Genomic DNA, 22910 nt, shown 5'->3' with positions numbered 1-22910 from the left:
CGACTCCATCTTAAAATTCAATATTCAAAACACCTTTCTCTCCACGAGTGGAGATAGCATAGCATAGTTACATTTGTATACTTTTCAGTTATAATTATATACGTAACACTACAAATATCAAGATTCCAGGTTCCAATCAAGATGTAAAGTAATCAAGAGGTATCAAGATGCTCTGGTTCCAACACGCCTCCCTCAACCATAAGATTTCCATGAAATATTTCACTTTGCTAAAATAATCTACTACTTAATACAAGGGTTCTCAAAGTTGAGTGGGCTCTGACCCACCTAACAAAACTGATATTTTTTGGGGCCCAACTCGAGACGCCTTAAAAAGGGGGTATAAATTAGTATTGGTGACCCTTAGATTTCCTAGTAGTTTCAGGCTCCACTTAATATTCGCTCGGGACCCACCAATGGGTCGCGACCCCTAGTTTGGGAAATGCTGTACTAAGTACTAACGCGTATAATTAATTTTCCAGATCCAACTATCAGACATGGTAGACGCCGCACCAGAGCAAATCTTCGACAGCTCCCTAACGTTCACCCACGTACGGAACCCCGTGCCCGACGGTGCCCTCACGCTCTGCCCCATGGAAATACGGTCTGTCTTCATCAACAAGACTTTGAAACATGGCTGAACTGTAACACCCTGACAGAAAACGCGTAAGGACGGTTGGTTAAGAGGAACCCATAATCATAGACTAGGAATCCTCTAGACGGAGCTTAGAATAATTGGCTACTTTCCTACTAGTCAAATCAGCTTCTTTTTTAGAACTGTCAAAACGATTTGCTAATATCGAATTTATATGAAAACGTGTATAATAACGTCACGGTCAACTCACCAACTTTTAATATTTCAGTCCGATTTATTAAATATAAATTGTGGTTAAAAATATGTAACTGCTATCATTGTTTTTCTAATAATTGTCTGTTGTTTTATTTCGTGCACAGTGTGAAATAATTTATTTGAAGTAGAGGAAAGCACCCAATTATTTCATGATACCGATGCTGCCAAAAATACAAGGGTGAGGGGGACGAGGTGAGCGAGTCCCGTGCAGTGATTGGTCCGTTCAAAGACACGGGCGTCACACAAAGACGCTTGACTCGAAAATGGAGTAAAACTACCGTATATTTGTGGCAGAGGGGGTAGCGCTACTATGCTCAGTCTGGAGGATGTCTTGTCTGTGACCCTGACAGAAAACGCGTAAGGACGGTTGGTTAAGAATATTAACCCATAATTAAGCAAGGGGAATAGATTTACCACCTTTTGAACTCTATCTCCTTTAGATAAGGTTCAAAATCTAAAACAACTCACGACCTCGATCCTATTAAGGATAGTGCGCAGCGAGCGCGTAGTTGTGCACGTGCGCGTGCACTAAAATCTCTAGAGTAGAAACAGTGTCGTCGAAAAAAATGCAAGAAATTTACTGAAGAATTGGAATAAAATGAAATTGGAATTATACTGAGCAACTTTTACTGTGGGACCAAACCCGAAATCGCGAAAAAAACATTTGGCTGTTTCATACATTTTGGCTGGTCCATTTTCTATGGGAGGGTAATTGTTTATTTCGCGATTTCGGGGTTGGTCAGATAGTAAAAGTTGCTCAGTATAATCCCAAAACCGCCCTGTCAACGGGAATGCAGTTATTTTTTTAACCAAAGTAATTATCAATAATTCAATCAAAAGATGAGATTTTTGAAACAGAACAGTGTTCACTACACCGTTTCCAAAAATATAAGGAAATTATCAATTCGTTAACTGCATTTGTTAACTTTAAACATTTCTACATTCTGCGATAACACAGCGTTACGTAGTTTGCGTTTAGTACAGCGACATCTAACGGCATATTGGGACACCTATATTACTTAAACCTTATGGACTTAAAGGACTGCGCAAAGAGTATTGTGAATTGTAAGACTGATGGCAAAAAGAATAGAAAGTATAGAGGGGTCCTGTCATTGTAAATTTTGTAGTCACAGTAAATTTACTGCCATCTATCGACACACGACTAAAACTCATAATGAAAGTGTATATAATTATCGAAAAAATGTATATATATGGGTAAATGATTTTATTATTTTTATATCATTTTGATCCATGTTCATTCACTGATATCTATGTGTTAAAATTGTTAAATATGAAACGGTGTCGTCACGCCATCTAGCCGACCATAGACCAAAGGTGTGTGCGCCATCTATCCGAGAATGACTTTTTCTTGATTTCCGAGGCACGTTTTTTGCTTATTTATTCATCTTATACGAAGTTACATATGTCTTTGCTAAAACCTTATGGACTTAAAGGACTGCGCAAAGATTATTGTGAATCGTAAGACTGACGGCATTATACATAATCATCTGTCAAACGTAAACAATTTGGGCTCTTTTTAGACCCACCCCAAACTAGGGTTTTCTGAGTGTTGGCGTCTTGTCCACGCTATGGAAAATGGTGTCGCTACGCAGTCGCGCCGACGTTGTGTCGAGCAGGAGCCGTAGAGTTGACTAAACTGCAAAACGTAATTCAAGACCAAAAAAAGTAAGAAATGTTGCCATTTTTTAATATCGCGTCTTGTATTTATGTACAAATAAGTAAATAAAAGTACTTTTTTAAATAGTAGGAGTAAAATTACTAATGAATAAATTATCTTAGCGTGATTATTTATCATAAGGAATTTATAATTTTTCAAACAAATTATTGCAGTGGCAACATTGTCTTACTTTTTTTGGTCTTGAATTACGTTTTGCAGTATAGACGCCGACGCCCGGGAGACGAGACGGGAACGTGCACATAATAATATTTAGAATAAATACAGAATCTATATCCTTAATCAAGACGAGTATGTAGACGAGGATATACCGAAGTACTAAGTGACTTAAAGGTAGGGATTAATTATTCTATCCTAACGACTCTTTGGTAGAAATTCAATTTCCAAAACAATACCAGGATTCAATTACTGTACTATTAGAAATGGGATGGGAGGGATGCAGGATTATGGGGGCGCCATAAGCCTTCAGTAAGAAGAGCATATACTTGGAAACATTCGACCTATGCAGCTGTGGCCCGGTGGCCGAATGGCACAGGCACCTGCCACGATAGCAGAGGACGCTGGTTCGGTTCCTGGGGCACTGGAGGCCTTGATCAATTTTTCTTAGTGTATGACATTTATTACAGTTAATTGACTTTAAACCTTATTCCTACGAGATAAGGTCTACCAAATTGTCAGTTCAGTGTGATGCTGTTAGTGCTATGAAACAGTTTATTATAGCTTAAGAGATATGTTATGTCGATAATATTATATTCAATTGTCAGATTTATAACGAACTGATTAACCTTTTCGACGCCGTGTCAAACACATAAGCAGTCACTCGGACGCCACGTCACCGAAGTGTCAAAACTGAAATTGAACTTTATGCATAAGCACGTAGGTCTATGTTGCTCTGTGGTCTATGACCGATTAATCCGTCTTTGGCGTTGGACCTGCGGTGCGGATATATCGGTCATTGGCGGCCAAAAAGTTAACACGCTTTATTACAAATGTGCTGGTTGCAACAAGTTTCCACGTCTGATAAATTTCATAGGAATTAAAGTTTCTATCTTGGGAATGTCTGCATGAGATGATTCCATTGATGTGGAAAGTTTAGCTGTATTGAAAACGTGGCACATTAGTAGTTAAGCTCTTGGGCTTATATTATGTGTGTGATGATTTGATGAATAGTATTTTGATTGTTTTTAGTGTTTACTTTTAGGGTGGGAAAATATTATTTGCTGTAAATATATGTGTCGGGGATGTCGGCATATTTGTTTGTGCATCATTATATATCAACCCCTTTCAGACAGCACCAATATAGAGTCAGACCAAGATAACTCAGCAGACGTAGATAAACGTCAAACTTCTATGAAATTATGATATTTAAATAACACTTGTACAGTCTGTGCTATCAAATTCGCTGCCGAGTTAGTTTGGTGTGACTCTAAAATAGAAGACATATCGCTGGCCCAATATTACAGGGTTCTATGTTGCACTTTTATCGAACTGAAATTTGAATATTGTCATAGTGACATTGAGTCGAATTTCAACTATCTTGAAAATGTAACATTAAAACCCTGTAATATTGGGCCAGCGATATTTAAAATAGTTAAGCATTTCCAGAGACGAAGCCCAATCTCATTTGGACTTTAATTAGTAAGTAATACTAAAGTTGAAATACCGTTTAAATGTTTGAGATGGTTAAATAGTTCTGCATGAAAAAGCGTTAAAATAAAATAGCGTAAGTGGCAACTTTTAAGACCCCTTTTCACATTGAAAGGCACATATTTGTCCATTAGGTTAAAATATTATTTGATTGTTTTCTGATTTAATTATTTTTGTATTTGACAACTATCCCACAAACATGTAAAGATGTATAAAATGTATTTATATAGTGAGAAACGATCTCAGCAATCTTTAGTAATAAAATAATAATCGTGTAATAAATTACCTATATATGAAATTATAAAAATAGCTGGTTTTTAATAATCATAGTAATATCCATTTTGTTTCCAACTTTGTTTATTCTTACATACTTATAATAAAATGTTGTTTTTAGTCTGCTTTCTCCTGTTATTGTAAAATAATCACACTTTTATATTTCAATCAATTATCTTTGTTCATGTAAATATAAAATGTAAAATTATTATTTTGTTTTATTGGCACACCAAGTACTTACTTACATTTTTGAAAGCTTTAACTAACCCCTTGAGTTTCACAATTAAAATTAGGATCTAGATATAATACCTCAAGGTCGTTTTTGGTTGGCAAATTGAGGCCCGACCAACCCAGACTCCAAGGGCTTATTAGTACCCTAATACCATTAGGCCCCCCCCACATCTGGCGTCTTTCGAGCGTCGGCGTCTACAATTCTATGGCCGACGTCGACGCAACGTCGACGCAACTGCGCAGCGACGTCCTTTTCCATAGCGCTGGACCGACGCCGACAGACGCCGACGCTCGAAAGACGCCAGATGTGGGGGGGCCCTTAAAGATATAGTGCATAATTATTTTCCATCGGAAGCATTCGTATTTGTCATGCTACTTCAGTCAACCTTAGTTTTTTTTTACCGAGACTGACTGACATAGCAAGACACGCTCGTACGTTTCCGTGAAAATACGATGGAAAATAATTATGCACTACAACCTTAGAGCATTTACTACTGTTATTCCACGACTTTCACTTTTGCAGGCCGCACCAATTACCAAACATATGGTTAGATGATATATTGACCAAACTTAGGTTGAAAAATAAAAATCTCACAAATTGCTTGAGAAAAGTTTAATTAAATTATAAATTATCAACACCGTTATATTTAAAAACAACATAAACCGATAAATACAGGCATGTATGACTAGGCAAGTTGTCACAGTGACGAAGCACTATGTTGGTAACAAATCAAATCTATAATATTTGTCCGTGAGAACATTATCGTTTCTATTACAATTATGCATAATCTGGCATCAATTTATCACAAAATACTGATTTATATTTATTAAATAAAATGTTGACCGCCACAACTTAATTATAGTACACACGGAATTTAATTTCAGTAACATTTCGTACCTTGTCACTAGAGATGCAACGGTTAGTCGTTTGGCCGAATATTCGCCCAGAGGAACTATACATACATTTCGGTTTTTCAGGTGCGCATTCTGCAGGTTTGACCCGTTTCCTAGTAAACGTTCGCGCGGACTCATTTCTAGGTTCGAAATGAGTGCGCGTGCAGGTCAGTGGAATGATGAAATTGTTTTAAAATAATAAACAAGTGTAAACGATAATGAATGTGTCTGTTTCTTAAATCCAATTTGTTTACTCCGAATCAAGCAATGTTACTATCCGGTATCCGGCCGGATAGTAGGTCACTAATGATATTTCACAGGTAAAATAATGACCGGATAGGCCGGATACCCGATTGTAACCGGATATTCGGTGCATCTCTAATTGTCACTGACAAGGTACGAAATGATACTGAAAATAAATTCCTTTCCAGTGCCTATAAATTATCGCAATATACAGGGTTACTTTTTTACCGGTACAATAAATTTTACCACATCATTGGTATCAATAATAGATCACATTGCACAAATAAATTTTTTTTTTTTATTTCGCATCAATTAATTTATCCTTCACCAATTTAGTAACTTCTGGTTGCACTAATTACAAGGTGTCAACGGTATGAAATCGCGCGCGATGACGTAAACAAACAGTTGCCAGTTCGTGCGTTTGCTAATTGATGCGTAAGGCATCCACATTTTCTAGTACTTTAGCGGATAAGTTCGGGCATTGGTATTTTTGATTTTTTGTTCCCAAATAGTAGTAACAAAGAATGCTGGTATTTTTTATTTTTGGCAACAATTACGTATGTTGATTTATTGTACTGGTAAAAAAGTAACCCTGTATAGTAAACTTTATTGAAATGAAGTAAGGTATAGACGGTCAAGCAAATCTTGTCAGTAGAAAAAGGCGCGAAATTCAAATTTTCTATGAGACGATATCCCTTCGCGCCTACATTTTTCAAATTTGCCGCCTTTTTCTACTGACAAGATCTGCTTGACCAAGTATACATTTTAAATAGTACGCGCGGTGGCGGTCAAAAGGTGGTAGGACAAACTAAATCCTACAAAATATCAATTTTCAATTGTCACGTTACAGGGCGATCAAAAATTTGTCATTATCATTATTTAAATCAGAATATTGAAAATATATTTACATATATATATTACACCGGTCAAATCTTACAATAAAAAATAATGCGTGATGTAGTTCTGTATTTTTTGTATATTGTTTATAGTCCTTAGAGGAATGTGAGACTATGTTTTGCAAGCAAAAAAAAGTTGTGCTCTCTGCGTAATTTGCGAAAAACTGCAAAAATTTCGGACTTTTTTCAGATTTTACAGTTTCATCATAAAACTATGGGTTTTTGGTCAAAACTTGCTATGTAATGTTGAAAGAATATTAAATTTGGAACAATTTAAGCCCACAAACAGCGCCGTATGTCAAACAGTTCTTGAGATATGGGGCTTTAAAAAAGGGTATTTTTTTCCTTGGAATGAAATTACAAGTTTTTCCTATATTTTAAGACAAATATCGGCACAACCGCTCATGCTATGATATATATTGCAATGAATAAAGTTATAGCAAATTTAATTACCTTTCATTTAAGTGCTAGAAAATGTCAGTAAGTCTTACAGTACTGAAGTTATCGTAAAAAAATGAAATTGCTATAATGGGGAAGGCAACTGATGTATTGTTTAAGGCATTGTCAAAATCCCTTCAAAAGGCAGTACCATTGTCGAGAACGCAATCTACGATTATCTTTTACCGGTTTTCCCCGATAGCAGTCGAGCGACGTCGGAGATCAACCATTTTTAAAATGCACTCACGCCACTCACCTCTTAAGCACTTCATTCATTCAGTAATGAAATCAAGACACAATCTGTAGCTTGGCTTGTTTCTGGGCCCCACTTTTTGGTTGTAGCCGTGGATTTCATGATGCCAATTCTGATTTTAAAATTTGTTATGGTTTTGAACTTGTTTTAATATGACCGACCTTGACAATAGTTCACGGTAATCGGCGTGGTGTTGGTGAAACACACTGAAATTACTGGAAGTCATGTCATTAGTATCTAGCTTGCGCTCGCTTATTGGTGCTCTTGAGTGTACTCTGAGTCGTGGTAATGGTAATACAAGATCACGATAAAATCCTAACCATAACAAATTGATACATCAGAATCAGTTACCATTACCCACTCTAGGTATACGTTTGTGTTATAATCCACGGGTCTTAACTGGCAATATCCTGTTACTACTAGTATTTACTAGATAGGTGTATAAACTGACAAACCAAATCGTTTATAGAAAAAGAACTGAACGAAACACGTAGGAAAGTATAGATAAGTGTGTGTTAACATGATGTGCCAAGCCGGGCGGATCGCATACATTTGTTTCATATCGGTAAGCTTACATACCGGTTTCTTTAGCCCTTGACTCGTATAAGCGATATTAATAATGAACTACAGCATCATGTTGAGTAACTGGCGTGATTGGCGTTGGGCGAGCTTTTATAAGATAATTAAAGAGAATATTAATTAAGTTAAGATTAAAAAACCCGTTTTGAACACCCTAAATCCGATAAATTTCCGAATATTTTTAGTTAAATGCCTATATCTACAATCCGAAAAAAGTTTCACTTGTATCGTGGTTTCATAAAACCACACAATTACTTGTTTTCTATTGATAAATTGACCCATTTACTTTCCAATTATTTTTATTTTTTACTATAAATACATTTATTTTATACACTAAATACTACTAGTGAAAGAGGTATTGCTAGTTACAACCCGTGGATTGACAACTCTCTGAGCAGTAGCACCACATTCATTTCAGACTTAACAACCATTGGAAATGAATTTGTAATTTATTGTGTAAATTCGGTAAACCATTGAAGAAGTTTTGATATACTGGTTTCATGACAAGACTGAGTCACATACATGCCCTATAACTAAACGTTTACCTAGAGTAGGTAATGGTAGCTGATTCTGATGAATCATTATGTTACGGTTAGGATATTATCGTGATCTTGTATTACCACGACTCAGAGTTCACTCAAGAGCACCAATAAGCGAGCGCGAGCTAGATACTAGTGACATGACTTTCAGTGTGTTTATCCAACACCACGCCAATTGCCGTGAACTATAATTATTACCGTCAAGGTCGGTCGTATGAAATAAGTTCAAAATCATAACAAATTGTTAAATCGGAATCGGCATCGTGGGATCTATGGCTACAAGCAAAAAATGGAGCCGAGAAACAAGCCAAACTACAGATTGTGTCTTGATTTCATTACTGAATTGAAGTGCTTAAGAGAGGGGTGAATTTTAAAAATGGTTGATCTCCGACGTCGCTCGACTGCTATCGGGGAAAACCGGTAAAAGATAATCGTATATTGCGTTCTCGACGATGGTACTGCCTTTTGAAGGGATTTTGACAATGCCTTAAACAATACATCAGTTGCCTTCCCCATTATAGCAATTTCATTTTTTTACGATAACTTCAGTACTGTAAGACTTACTGACTTTTTCTAGCACTTAAATGAAAGGTAATTAAATTTGCTATAACTTTATTCATTGCAATATATATCATAGCATGAGCGGTTGTGCCGATATTTGTCTTAAAATATAGGAAAAACTTGTAATTTCATTCCAAGGAAAAAAATACCCTTTTTTTAAAGTCCCATATTTCAAGAACTATTTCACATACGGCGCTGTTTATAGGCCTAAATTGTTCCAAATTTAATATACTTTCAACATTACATAGCAAGTTTTGAACAAAAACCCATAGTTTTACAATAAATCTGTAAATTCTGAAAAAAGTCTGAAATTTTTGCAGTTTTTCGCAAATTACACAGAGAGCACAGCTTTTTTTTGCTTGCAAAACATAGTCTCACATTCCTCCAAGGACTCCAAACATTATATAAAAAATACAGAACTACATCACGCATTGTTTTTTTAGGAGATTTTTTTGTAAGATTTGACTGGTCTATATGTAGTCCGAAAAGAAATTGTAGATAATTATCGAGGGCGCGCACTATAAGTTATTCACGTAAAGTTTGATGAGTCGCCCTGTTAGTTAAATATAAAACTTGTACATACTAATAATAACTAGGTAGGTACATCACAAATAATTCACAATACTTTGTCCATAAATATACCTAATACGGCAACTTTTATAATGACGTTTAAAGCTATTACTTAAAAAATATCACCAATATTTTCGTTACAAGCCTTAACTTTGGAGCGAATATTTCTCACTTTACATCAGAAAAAAAACAATAGTTACCTCTATACTCTACAAAAAGCATTTATAAAAATGCGCACTGGGTCATACACAAAAAAAAAATTGTCTCTTTTCCCGAAAATTAAGGTGGACCACACCGCTGCTTAAAAACGGTGACGGGACGGAATCGCAGTGAGGCACCGTCGTATCATAAAACCTCCCAATTATAGTCCAAAGCTATATACTTACTTTACTCTTTGCTCCCAACTATGGTCCATAATTATTATAATTAACGGTTTTTTTTTGGTTCAGGTGTGTTTTTACTGTATTTTTTGTACCTAGTTCTAAGGCAAGGTATGTTTATAAATGGAAGAGAAAACTCGGAATAAACCAAAAGGAGCATTGGTATTGATACTTAATTTTGGGAGGTTTTACAGTACCGTTTTTATCGCATGGTCACATTGGTCACCACACCACTGCTTATAGCATTAGATTTTTTTTTAGCATTTGGCATTAGAAAGAACTTCAAAGAAGGTAAGCGATCTTGACATGTCTTTTAATTGAAAAACGCTTTTTAAAAATCAATAACTATTACTTATGAAAGTAGAATATAAATGATCGTATTAGATTCATAATTGTTACATATTTGCCGTAAATTATTTTTAAAATGTGTTTTTTCAATTAAAAGACGCATCACGCATTGTTTACCTTATTTCTAATGCTAAAAAAACGAACTATAAAACACGCCAACGGTGCCGAGATCGCAGGGACGCGTCGTAAATGTCACGATTTTATCGCATGCCCTCCTAGTAAAATTTTAAAGTTCACGGCATGTCAAAGCGATTCCGCACCGTCAGCGTATTTTGAGCAGCGGTGTGGTCGCACTTATAGAGTCATTACTATTATGGGCCCATTTTGCCCCCAAAGTAGATTTTACTGGTATCAAAATTGTGAGCAGTTTTTTCAATGCTCTTACATTGAGGAATGAATTGTTTCATTAACTGAATTCTTGTACTTTTTTCCTATGAATAAATAAAACCCTAGCAATTACCGCCCACATATAATAGGTCTAATAATAAATGGTACTTACCGCCACTTGCACCATTCCACTAACCCCGGGTTAACTGGTTAAACCTGGACTTACCATAGTTACCAGTACAATATAATATTTTAAACTTTCGCGTTTTGAACACATATTAACTCACATTGTAGACAGGTCTAACGCGAATTTTATTCAATTACCTTGATTTACCGACGTTTCGACATAGGTTTCACTGGTCGTGGTGGCCGCTGACTGATGTCCCAGCTAGGTAATTGAATAAAATTCGCGTTAGATCCGTCTACAATGTGAGTTAATATGTACCAGTACAATGTTAACGGTTTAACCGCTTAACCCCGGGTTAGTGGGATGGTGCAAGTGGCCCTTAATGTTTATACCGCTACACTGCACTATATATGTAGCTCAGTTATGGCATCATACATTTGCATGCATTGTGGTTGTTTAATCTTTCGTCTATATTTTATAAGGAATTTGACCTAATTTTTCGGTTATTTAATCTTTCGAGAAAGGTATTTTCTAATCTATATGACACGATCGAGGTGTGAACCTACGATTTTAGGCCAATCAGACATATACGAAAGGTTTACATTACTATCACTTCATGTCTATTAGTTGACTTGTACTCAGGACAAGCAAACACGCTTAGGGTTCATCCACATATTACGTCACAGCAACAGGGGGAGATGAATAAGTGTGACAAGGGGGGAGGGGGTCTAAAAAATCGAAATTTTGTGGGATGTAACTAATGGACGACCCCTTACAACAGATAGTACAGTCAGCAGCAAAAGTTGCTAAGCGGGCCAGGTGTTCAAAATGATCTTGACGCGACGTTATTATTACGGAATCAGAGCGTGTCAAGGTAATTTTGAACACGTCGCCCGCATAGCAACTTCTGCTGCTGACTGTACATATGTATAACAGTTCTTCAACGAAGGAGGTAACCACTTACAAGGCGAACTGTAGTTTGCCACCGACCTATTGTCATTGGCCTTCGAGTCTATTACAGACTACACCAGCAGTGTGTAGGGAGACAACGTTTTTCGTGGCTGTGTAAGCCAATACGGGAGCGGCAAACACGACCACAAGCCTGGCAGGTGTAATGTGCCCGTGGCGAGCAGGTGTCGGGCTAATGACGCTTGGCTCGCTTACTTGCGAGTGCCTTAAACCAAGCGTCGTCGTGAATTTTACGCCCGTCATATACTAGTTTGCGCCACTTGACTCTGTCTTTGGCAAGTTACTCCCATTTGATTTATTTATTTATTTTATTTATTTATAGTTCAGTCATTATATCCAAAAAACCGATCCTAGCCATGAATAATTAAATGAAAATGGAAATTAAATTATTAAATTAAATTAAAAAAAAAGCGACAAATTCAAAATTTGATTCTCTACAAGTTTAGTCCTCTTCATTTATGCCGTAAAGTTGAAAATAAACGAGGTGATGAAAATGTTTTGAGTTTGTCGCTTTTTTCAAATTGAATTTCCAAAATATCGAAACTAGAAGAAAAATTGTGAGGACCAAACTTGTAGAGAATCAAATTTCCTAACATTTTTGTCCACACGGTTTTACTGTAAAATCAAAAATGGCCGAGTTATTCAAGAAAAACCGTTTTTCGAATATACGCAGGAGCCTGATTCAGTCTACTTTATGAATTTACTTTAGAATTACACTCCCAGTGACCCCCCCGATGGACCTACGAAAAAAATTCCAAGAACTAATTATTCACGGGTCAAAATCTATAATGACTGAACTATGAAGTCAATCTATAGTCTAGCTGCGAGTTTCTGGTCCAAGATGACGGGGTTGGTGGCGGTGAAGTCGACCTCGAACTCGGGCAGTACGGAGCTGACGAGGCGGCGGCATTCGGACAATACGGCTGGTGACACGGTGTAGGTTTGTTCCGTGGCACTGCAAGGAAAACGTTCAAGTCTTAGGATGGTATACCACCTGTCCAATTTCGTCTAAGTGGACTGGTCTGTTTAAGCTAACACGAGCTATTATACTTAGTAACTTAATTTTTATTAATTAATTACAGTGAGTCGCCTCATTCTGCTCTCGTATGTTTCTTTTCTCTTAATGAATGTATTAATTATACAGGATATTGACTCTTGGAGACCCTATACATCTCTAAGGATAACTTGATAAACTATATAATCTTATAGTTCTGACACCATTGAGACATTTACACCTCTAAATATTATAGATTTTTTTGTGTGTTTTTTTTATCTGTATTTTGTATGTAATTCGACATTAAGAGACCATATACATCTCTTAGTAATTGTAATACGTTAGATTGAATTGTTAGTTTTATTTTATAAAATTGTTGATGTTATTATTTTTGCTTTTATGTAAATTCAATGTTGACGTGTAAAAGTGTCTATTTGCTGAATAAATGTTGATGTTTGATGTTGATGTCTGACACTGGACGGTAAACTGACGCAATTACCCTACATTAATTTTAACCAATAATACTGTCGGTGTTAGCGTCGAGCTTGTTTTGTTTTGTGTCCTCGGCGTTAGTAGGACTGACCTCTTGTCCCGCACTAAGGCCCCGGCCAGCAGCAGGCCGCCGCAGCAGCAGGCGCCGGCGTCGAGGCTGAGGCAGTAGGGGTGCCGCCGCCCCGCCTCCGCCGCCGCCTGCACCAGTGTCAGCGCCTGCTTGTGTGTACAGCTCGTTTGCTGAAACATATTATCATTTTAATATTAATTATTTCTCTGATCAGATCAGGTAATCCTGAAGAAAGGCCAGGCCAAGAGCACCTTAGGGTGCTCTGGCCTGTGCACATCGGCTGCGTATGTGTAACGTGCACGTGCGCGTGCGGCGTTGTAGTATACAGATCCTTATGAAAGATGGCACACCGCTTGCGTGACGTGTGCGTGTGAGGCTCCAACATTTTAGTGCACGCACACGCCCACGCAAGCCGGTGTATGAGAAATGTTATGAAAGTGAAGGAAGCGAAAGAGGTATGTCAGGATCGAAGCAAGCGGAAATCCGTGGTATCTGCCTACCCCTCCGGGAAATAGGCGTGACTATATGTATGTATGTATTATTGTAGGAGCAAAGCGCAACCTTCATGTCAACTGGTTATAATATCTATAGGAAACTAAATACCTATGGAATTAAAACGAAATATGAAATGTCGACAAAATGTACCTATTTTGTATTTACCGTGTAAGTGATTTGGTTATATAATAATAATAATAAATCCGTTTATTTAAGACATCATAGGTCCAACACATCGCATTACAAATTACATAGGATTAAATTACAATTTCCATAGGATTAACAATAAAATAATAAACAATAAAAATTTTGAAATATTTGAACATTCCTGACATTTATAAAAATAAAATAACGAAATCACATTTAAAATATAAAATTGTTCAGTTAAAAATAATAAGTTACTTAAATTAGAATAAATTCATTAAAATATTGTAAAATCGTTGTCAAATAAATTAAAATATAAAAAGTCAAAATAATAAAAATAATAAAAATGTCAAGAATTTCAAATTAGGCACAGTCAGATGAATTCATAAATAACATGTTACTAATAAAATCCAAAATAAAATAAAAAATATAATACTACCTAATAATACTATATACATAACCTTACTTTACATTACTATTTACATGTATTGACATGCAGTGGTTCATGTAAGGGCAATCAAACCTGCTGGAGATCATGTCCAAGATGGTGTTGGGGCTAGCACGCACTCTGCAGAGCAAGGACGCGCACCGCCTGCGCAGAGTGGTGAAGAAGCACGCGGTGCGCGCCTCCGCGAACATGCCCGATGCACTGCAGTGGCGCGGCAACCCCAACATCACCCTGAACGCATCATTATATTGGACGCGTAGGGCGCTGAGAGATTTGCGTGTGTGATGAGCCCATAGAGTGCACGTATACAATGAGGTACAGTAAGCTCGGAAAAGAGTCACTTTGACCTCTCTCGTGCATCGCACAAATCTACGAGCTAGCATATTCGCCCTGACTGCCAGCGCCCTACGCTCCCTCTCGATGTCAGCGTCATCCATCAAATTGTCCGTGAGCAGGTGACCTAGGTATTTAAATTGCCTTACATGGCTAAGTTCGACCCCATTCAACCTAATTGGAGGCACATTTTCTGGTAAACGAGTTCCAGACCTGAAAACCATTACTTCACTCTTTTTAGAGTTATATATCAAACCGTGAGTAGATGCATAGTCTTCACATATCCGAAGCAGTCTCCTTAACCCGCAGACCGACGCGCTCAGCAGCGCCATGTCGTCCGCGTAGCTTAGGTTATTAACACACACGCCATCTATGTGGCAGCCGACATGTTGGCTGCTGAGCGCGACGATCAGCGCGTTCACATATACATTGAACAACTTCGGTGAAGTCAACCCACCCTGTCTGACCCCACACTGTAACCTGTAAGGCTCGGAGAGCTTATCGGCCCACCGAACATTATTTATTTGGTTATTATACCAATATTTAAAAATATTCATTACTCTAACAGGCACGTTAGACTCTCCAAGCTTTTTCCATAACAGATCATAACTTACTAAGTCAAAAGCCTTAGATAAGTCGAGGAATAAGGCGTAAACAGGTGTTTTCCGTGTGGTATAGTACCTAACGACATGCTTAAGGCTCAGTATGGCGGACTCAGTAGACAATCCGGGTTTGAACCCAAACTGATTGTCATGGACTGTCAGATATTTATCCAACTGAACATTAAGCAAGCCGTCAAGAACCTTAGCCAGAATAGTCGCTAAGGAAATAGGCCTATAGTTACTCTTATCCGATATATCCCCCACCTTACTCTTTACTATAGGCACTACAATAGTTCTCATTAATTCCATAGGCAAATATGAGTGGCGGAGACATAGCGAATAAAACATTGCAAGCACTCTGGGCAAATGCGGCCCGGCGTAACGAAGATGCTCAACACTGAGACCATCGTGACCGGGTGACTTTCCTCTAGACATCTGTTTGAGCACTTGTGCCACATCTTTAGCCGAAATTTCGAGAACTGGGTCATCAGATTTAATCTCAGTGTCAAGCATCGACGTGGACGGTCCGAGTGGTGACTTCACCGCAAAATGGTTTTTAAATAAAGTAGCTATTTCTACAGGGTCGGTCACACCATTCATGCTCACAGGCAAGCCAGGCGCAGGGTTTAATTTATTAGTCGTTTTCCAGAAACTCCGAAAGTCATTCCTTGAGTGATGTAATGCAAGTTTGTCCATTTTAATTTGATCTTGATGGTTTTGACACCACCTTAATCTTGACTTAAATATTCTACGAGTTGCGAATTAATTACCTATTCGCACATGTATCGTACAACGTTCTACAATACTTATGGCTGTGTAAACGTATTATGTGTGAAATAAACAACATTGAATAGAACTGAAATTCAATGCGGAGTAAGAGAAACATACTTTATTGTTAGCTATGCGATAAAGATCGGTGTGATGATTCGATTCAAATCGTTCGAAGATACAATATAAATATATGGCGTTACCTGTGCCATGACATCAGCACAGATGAGCAGTGTGGAGAGGGCAGGCCAAATAGCCCATTTGAGCAAATACGACAATTTTGCGTCCGAGCCTGGTGTGAAGGTAAGGTTGTCTTCTGTCGCTAGTACTCCATTTTGCAGGCAGTATTCTAGAGCTTGCGAGAATGTCTGGAATTAGAGCGAACTGGTTAAGTGACTGACGCAAGATGGACAGTTTATGGGTGTATTCCTATGTGTCCCGGCCCCATACGTGACCGACGCCTTACCTACGCCTATTCCTACCTGTGCCCGGCGAGGTCAAACGGGAATACACCAGTTTAGTGGTAATTAATCATTTCACTAAAAACTATAATTTTAAAGCGGACAAACGAATACTAAGGGTTCCCCCACATATGTTAACGCGGAATCGGCAATATCCGATAGGAAAAAGCTTCATGTCTGCGCAATAAGAGCGAAAAAGTCGTAGTTCGGCTCGGCTCGGTCGACGCGTCGGGAGCTTTTTCGCTCTTATTGCGCGGACATAAAGCTTTTTCATTTTCCGGCTTTTACCGAATGCGCGTCGATATCAGGGATGTTGCGGATATTCGCATCCGCATCCGCATTCGCGGAACATCCGCATTATTTTCAACATCCGCATCTGCATCCGCATCCGCATAAAATCGATGCGGAGCATCCGCATGATGCGGATGTCGACCAAGTCGGTAACAGGAACGTATTAAGCGGCGGCGCCGGCGGCGTAAGTGCTAGGTAATTTCGTCATTATGTGTAACGAAATCGTCTAGATCCCGAAAAGTCGGCCAAGTTACTGTTTATTAAATAAAACGCACCTATATTCTTGCTCAAATACTAAACGTTTCGTTTTTTTTAAAATAAAAAATGCTAAAAATGTAATATTAGACCATACCAAATGTTGACATCCACATCCGCATCCGCGGATGTGAGGCTTTAAATATCCGCATCCGCATCCGCGGATGTCAAAAAATCTGCATCCGCAACATCCCTGGTCGATATATCTAGGGGGGACCCTTTGACGCCTAGTTAAGGTAGTCCATAGTATTGTAGCTTGAAAATTGACACCATTTGTTTGTAATAACTAAATTCAACTTACCGCGCCTTCAGTCTTCTCGAGGTGGAAGAATTCGTGTCTAAGCATCGTTCTGATGCGGTTGTAGTCTGCCACCAACTGCTCTGTAAAATAACAAGACATTTTAACCCTTATAACTTATATGATATCACAGAATAAAGAATAATACTACCGTACAGAAAGGAAACTCCCTACAAAACCGAAGAATTTACTTCTCACAATTCCCTTGCAATCAGCTGTTCTACCGGTTTCATTGTTGTTTTTCACAGATTGTATTGTTTTTTTAGGCTCACGTGAGCCCCTTATAGAGGCAAAGGTTATCACTGTCAAATTACCTCTACTTGTTGGTCCCCTAGCAACTATGACGCACAGTACGGCGGGTGGCACGAGGTAGTGCAGGACGGGGTTCACGTACAGTTGGAGCTGGATTATGGGCACGGCGTTCACCATCGTCCTCGCTTTTACTATGCGGCCTGAATGGAAACAAAGGTTATCACTGTGAAATTACCTCTACTAGTCGGTCCCCTAGCAACTATGACGCACAGTACGGCGGGTGGCACGAGGTAGTGCAGGACGGGGTTCACGTACAGTTGGAGCTGGATTATGGGCACGGCGTTCACCATCGTCCTCGCTTTTACTATGCGGCCTGAATGGAAACAAAGGTTATCACTGTGAAATTACCTCTACTAGTCGGTCCCCTAGCAACTATGACGCACAGTACGGCGGGCGGCACGAGGTAGTGTAGGACGGGGTTCACGTACAGTTGGAGCTGGATTATGGGCACGGCGTTCACCATCGTCTCCGCTTTTACTATGTGGCCTGAATGGAAACAAAGGTTATCACTGTGAAATTACCTCTACTAGTCGGTCCCCTAGCAACTATGACGCACAGTACGGCGGGCGGCACGAGGTAGTGCAGGACGGGGTTCACGTACAGTTGGAGCTGGATTATGGGCACGGCGTTCACCATCGTCTCCGCTTTTACTATGTGGCCTGAATGGAAACAAAGGTTATCACTGTGAAATTACCTCTACTAGTCGGTCCCCTAGCAACTATGACGCACAGTACGGCAGGCGGCACGAGGTAGTGTAGGACAGGGTTCACGTACAGTTGGAGCTGGATTATGGGCACGGCGTTCACCATCGTCTCCGCTTTTATTATGTGGCCTGCATGGAAAATTATAATTAAATATAAGCTTTACGAGGAAATGTAGGGAAAACTAATCTAAGCCGTTTCCGAGATCCTTGTTCGATAATGTTTTTTTTTTTACATGACGCACGAAGATTTATGCAAATATTTTTATATGCGTATATAGTTTAGTTTTATTTATGTTGTTTTGCACTAACACTAAATTTAAGTATGTACAAAACTTGTTACTAACATAATATGGGACTAGTCCTGAAATAAATATTATTCATTCATTCATTCATAGTGGGTATTAGTGGCTACTCATGCATATTTTTTTTGTAGGTGTACCTCCGCGAATAGTATAAAAAATAATGAGAAGAAAAATAAAATGTTTTTTTTTTATAATGAAGTATAAGGACATGATGCATGTTAAACATATTCATTTTGTAGTCTATTTTATTGTTGTCAAATATAATTTTGTTTGGTTAATCTAACTTGAACGGTTTACAAAATATGACACTTTCAATGATACACTGATGATTTTACATTATCCTGAATAACTCGAAAACAAAAGAAGATCGAGGACTGATATTAAGCATAGGGAGTTCTTAGGACCTGCCAGTACACCACCTGAAAGAATGACCAAATCCGTCGTTGGGGGCACTTCTTGTTCGCTTAGCCTGCTAGACCCTTTAAAGTAATACTCCGATATCGCCATACGTATAAATGTGAAATAGAGCCGGTTAACAATACGTACTTTATTCATTTTGATATCTAAAGAATCTCCTTTTTTTTGAAGTCGGTTAAAAATGCACCTAATCTCAACTATTTTAAAACCCAAATCAATCAGCCCAATGAAATCAAAATATCCAAAAAACAACCCACCTTTCATTTTCTTCTGCACATCCGCCGATACCTCCATAATTTCACTAGACACCAGCCTGAGTCTACTATGCTGGTCCACTCTCATCATGCTTCTATGAACCACCAGTACTCTTTCCACGCTACTCTTAACATCATTCTCAAATACCGACGCGCCTAGTTGCCTTAGCACTCCTACCATCCATTCAACTTCTATTAAAACTTGTGAGATACTTAATACCTCGCTTTTCATTAAGCTCTGCATTAGTACTAAAGCTAGTAAGTTCGATATAGTCACTACAGTATTTTTCTGCTGTAATGTTATCACATAATTGGCCAAGTCTTGGACATTTTCGAATTGTGCGGGAGTTAGTTGCTGTAAGTCTACAGGTTTGAGGCGCTCGGTGCTTTCTGTGGGGGCGTTGAGGAACTCTCGGACGGAGAGGGGGGCGCCAAGGTTGATGTAGATGTTGCCGAAGTGGTCGTTCAGGCGGTGGAGGGACTTCAGAAGACCCTGGAAGATGGCATAAATGCTATAAGTATTTTTTACAGCACATATACGAAAAAAGATTCCGACAAATTGTAAGCCTCCTCTTTAGGGTTCCATAGCCATAGGGTAGATAAAGATAAAAAATAGTTTATTCAAGTAGGCATATTACAATGCACTTATGAACGTCAAATAAAGCTACACCGGCTCAAACGGCACCGATAAAAACAGGACCCTATTAATAAGACTCCACTGTCCGTCTGTCTGTCTGTCTGTCCGTCCGTCTGTCGGTCACCAGGCTGTATCTCATGAACCGTGATAGCTAGACAGTTGAAATTTTCACAAATGGTGTATTTCTGTTGCCGCTATAACAATACTAAAAAGTACGGAACCCTCGGTGGGCGAGTCTGACTCACACTTGTTCAGTTTTTTAAAAACCATATGACTGCCATTCCGTCGTATCGATACATTATATTCATTTGAATTATATCTTTGTTCGAACGTCGAACGATCAAGTCACGGGTGTTTTATTTGCGTTATTTTAAGATCATAATGGTAAAATTATAGTAAGTAGGTATATTAAATGTGGTTGACATTTCACCTTTTACTTTATTTAGAAGACAAAGCAGGTTGTTACGTAGAGTACGAATATCCATTGATTCACGCGCTGTGTACGTTAAAAAGGTCAAAGTATCAACTATTCAAAACGAGGATTGTCGTGTATAGCTAGTTTATAATCATTCATGTTTAGTTTTAAGCGTTCCATATGTTACTAATCTATTTTGTGTGTTTATTTTTTATAATTACTTATTGTACAACTTGGCTATTTTTTACGTTTTATTATGTCACGTGTTAGATAATAAGTCTTTATTGTTCCCCAATTAAATATATCCTCTTTTTCCCTAATTTTGTAACATGATTATATTTACTGTACTGTGATTGGCTCAATAAAGAAAATACTTACTCTGCACGTAACACCCACGCCTTGAGTAGGCGTGGCCTAGAGTACCTACGGTGGGGGTGCGCTGAGCGCGCCTATATATACGCGCCCACCCTGGGAGCTCACTCACTCATCTACAAGCATCAACAGAGGCACCAGCCTCCCAACACTCTCCAAAGTTTTCTTTAAACCTACAAATGTGTTTTCATTGAACACCCTACATATTCCCGGTAATGGTGCGGTAACCGGAGGTAACAGCAGCCAGCGAGCCAGCCAGCGTGTTCCAGCCTGCGTGAACGTGTCCTGACTTCGGAATCTGCGAGCCCCACAGTAACTACGCTCGACATTATGGTCCTTCGTTGCCGAATGAAGAAAGAAACACGTACGCGCTGAATTTTAAGTAGAGCTTTACTTGATTCAGAGGAAAAAAGAAAAACGAACGCGCTGAGCCTCCGAAGTTCGCTTCGGCTCAGACCTTACCTACCTACCTTTCCATAACCCACCATTACCGGCTTGCCGGCGGACCGTGCAGTGTTGTAGGTTTTCCTCCACTCACGCGTCCTGGCAACTTTAGTTGCATGTGTCACATGGTGATACCATCACGCTGCTTTCGAACGCTCTAGGCACTGCACTTAGCCATTGCGGGAGATTCAGTGCACCGAGGGATCCACGCTTAGGGGCACTGGCGTTGCATTCTGTAGCGTCAGAGCATAGGCGTTAGGCAGGTAAATTTGTATATAGTTAGGGACCCCCCGCGTGTGTCAAGTGTTGTGTTTTGTGCGTAAAAATCAAGAAAGAAGAAGATGTCACAAAGCGGAAGATCACTTCGCTCACGCAGACGGGACCAGCCTGTCCCCACGCCCACGCCCTCGTCCGGCAAAACTACGTCCGGCGAGACCCATACGTGGAGCAAAGGCACCAGCGACAACCGAAAAACTAGTGGTGAGAGAGATAATGAGTCGGTACACTCAGAAGAGCGTCATGATGAAACAGTGGTAGTTCGCAGTAGGTCGAATACTTTAGTGCCGCCCGTTGTTGCGCCGCCGCCGCGAGCGCCGTCTGTTCGCGAATCAGTTAGGTCTGTCCGCGAATCGGCAAATAGGGACCGCGATAGTGAATTAACCGTGCTTTTAGCCGAGCTCGAAGTTCGTAAAGCCGCTCTACTCGTAGCCAAGGCAGAGTCCGATACCGCCAAAACGAAGCTGCAGATTGCCCAAGCTAAGGCGCAGTCTGACGGCGGCAGTATCGCGACCGAGGCCGAGGTACGAACTAGAAGTTGGGTAGAACAAGCGAGGCTACAGCGCGAAATCGCGAGTGAAAACGTAAAAATCCCGCCGCCGAAAGAGACCGCGCCGCGCGCCGCGACCGATAGGGTTAGCAAGCCGCCACCGCGATTTTTAGAGGTGCCGCAAGGTACCTACGCGCCAATGTATCACAAGCCGCCAGAGTTACCCACATTCGGTGGCGATATAACCGAATGGATATCGTTTAGGGCGGAGTTCGAGGACACGTCGCCTATGTTTAGTGCCGTTAACAATGTCAGTAGAATTAGGCGCGCACTTAAAGGCGAGGCCCGGACGGCCGTTAAATCGATCATGTACACAGTTCAGGATCCATACGAAATTATGGAAGCGCTAGAACGGCAATTCGGCGACCCCGAAGAAATTGTACTTACGGAACTGCATAATATCAAACGCATGCCGCGTTTGTCCGAAGACAATGCTAATATCTCTTCTTTCGCCGCGCATATCGCGAACGCCGTCGCCACTATAAAATCGTTGCGTCAGGAAAAATATTTGCACGCGCCCGAACTAGTGAACAAAATAGTGGACAAATTAAATTTGATAGTGCGTTACGAATGGGCCAAATATAGGCAGACTAATTCGGAAACTCCCGGCCTAGCCGCTTTATCTGAGTTTCTCAACGACATTAGTACTGCAGCCAAACGCGTAAACCGCAGACCGGCTACTAGATCGCGAGCTGTAGTGAACACGGTATCTTTTGAGCACGAACCTAGGCGGTCGAGCAAAGCTCCCTCTAGGTCCCG

General features: G+C 39.6%; 2 protein-coding genes across 2 annotated transcripts in view; one reads left to right on the top strand and one right to left on the bottom strand.

The window, feature by feature from the left end:
- The window catches only part of LOC134673212 (alpha-mannosidase 2), a 46209-nt gene extending 41587 nt beyond the window's left edge, over nt 1-4622 (top strand). The window contains exon 22 of the mRNA XM_063531161.1: nt 480-4622. Within this exon, the coding sequence (XP_063387231.1) occupies nt 480-638 (159 nt within the window). The 3' untranslated portion in view covers nt 639-4622. The remainder of the gene's footprint in view (nt 1-479) is intronic.
- A 672-nt stretch (nt 4623-5294) lies between these two features.
- Nucleotides 5295-21210, bottom strand: LOC134673630 (glycerol-3-phosphate acyltransferase-like). Its single transcript, XM_063531630.1, has 7 exons — nt 21110-21210; nt 19461-19969; nt 18476-18613; nt 17473-17552; nt 16368-16532; nt 13396-13544; nt 5295-12773 (listed from the first exon to the last, which is right to left on the bottom strand). The coding sequence occupies exons 1-7, from the start codon at nt 21208-21210 to the stop codon at nt 12629-12631; spliced, it is 1287 nt and encodes a 428-aa protein (XP_063387700.1). The 3' UTR covers nt 5295-12628.
- Nucleotides 21211-22910: the final 1700 nt, after the last annotated feature.

Source organism: Cydia fagiglandana, chromosome 18, assembly GCF_963556715.1.
Source record: "Cydia fagiglandana chromosome 18, ilCydFagi1.1, whole genome shotgun sequence".
NCBI classification, from domain to species: domain Eukaryota; kingdom Metazoa; phylum Arthropoda; class Insecta; order Lepidoptera; family Tortricidae; genus Cydia; species Cydia fagiglandana.
This window is presented reverse-complemented; position numbering and strand designations above follow the sequence as displayed.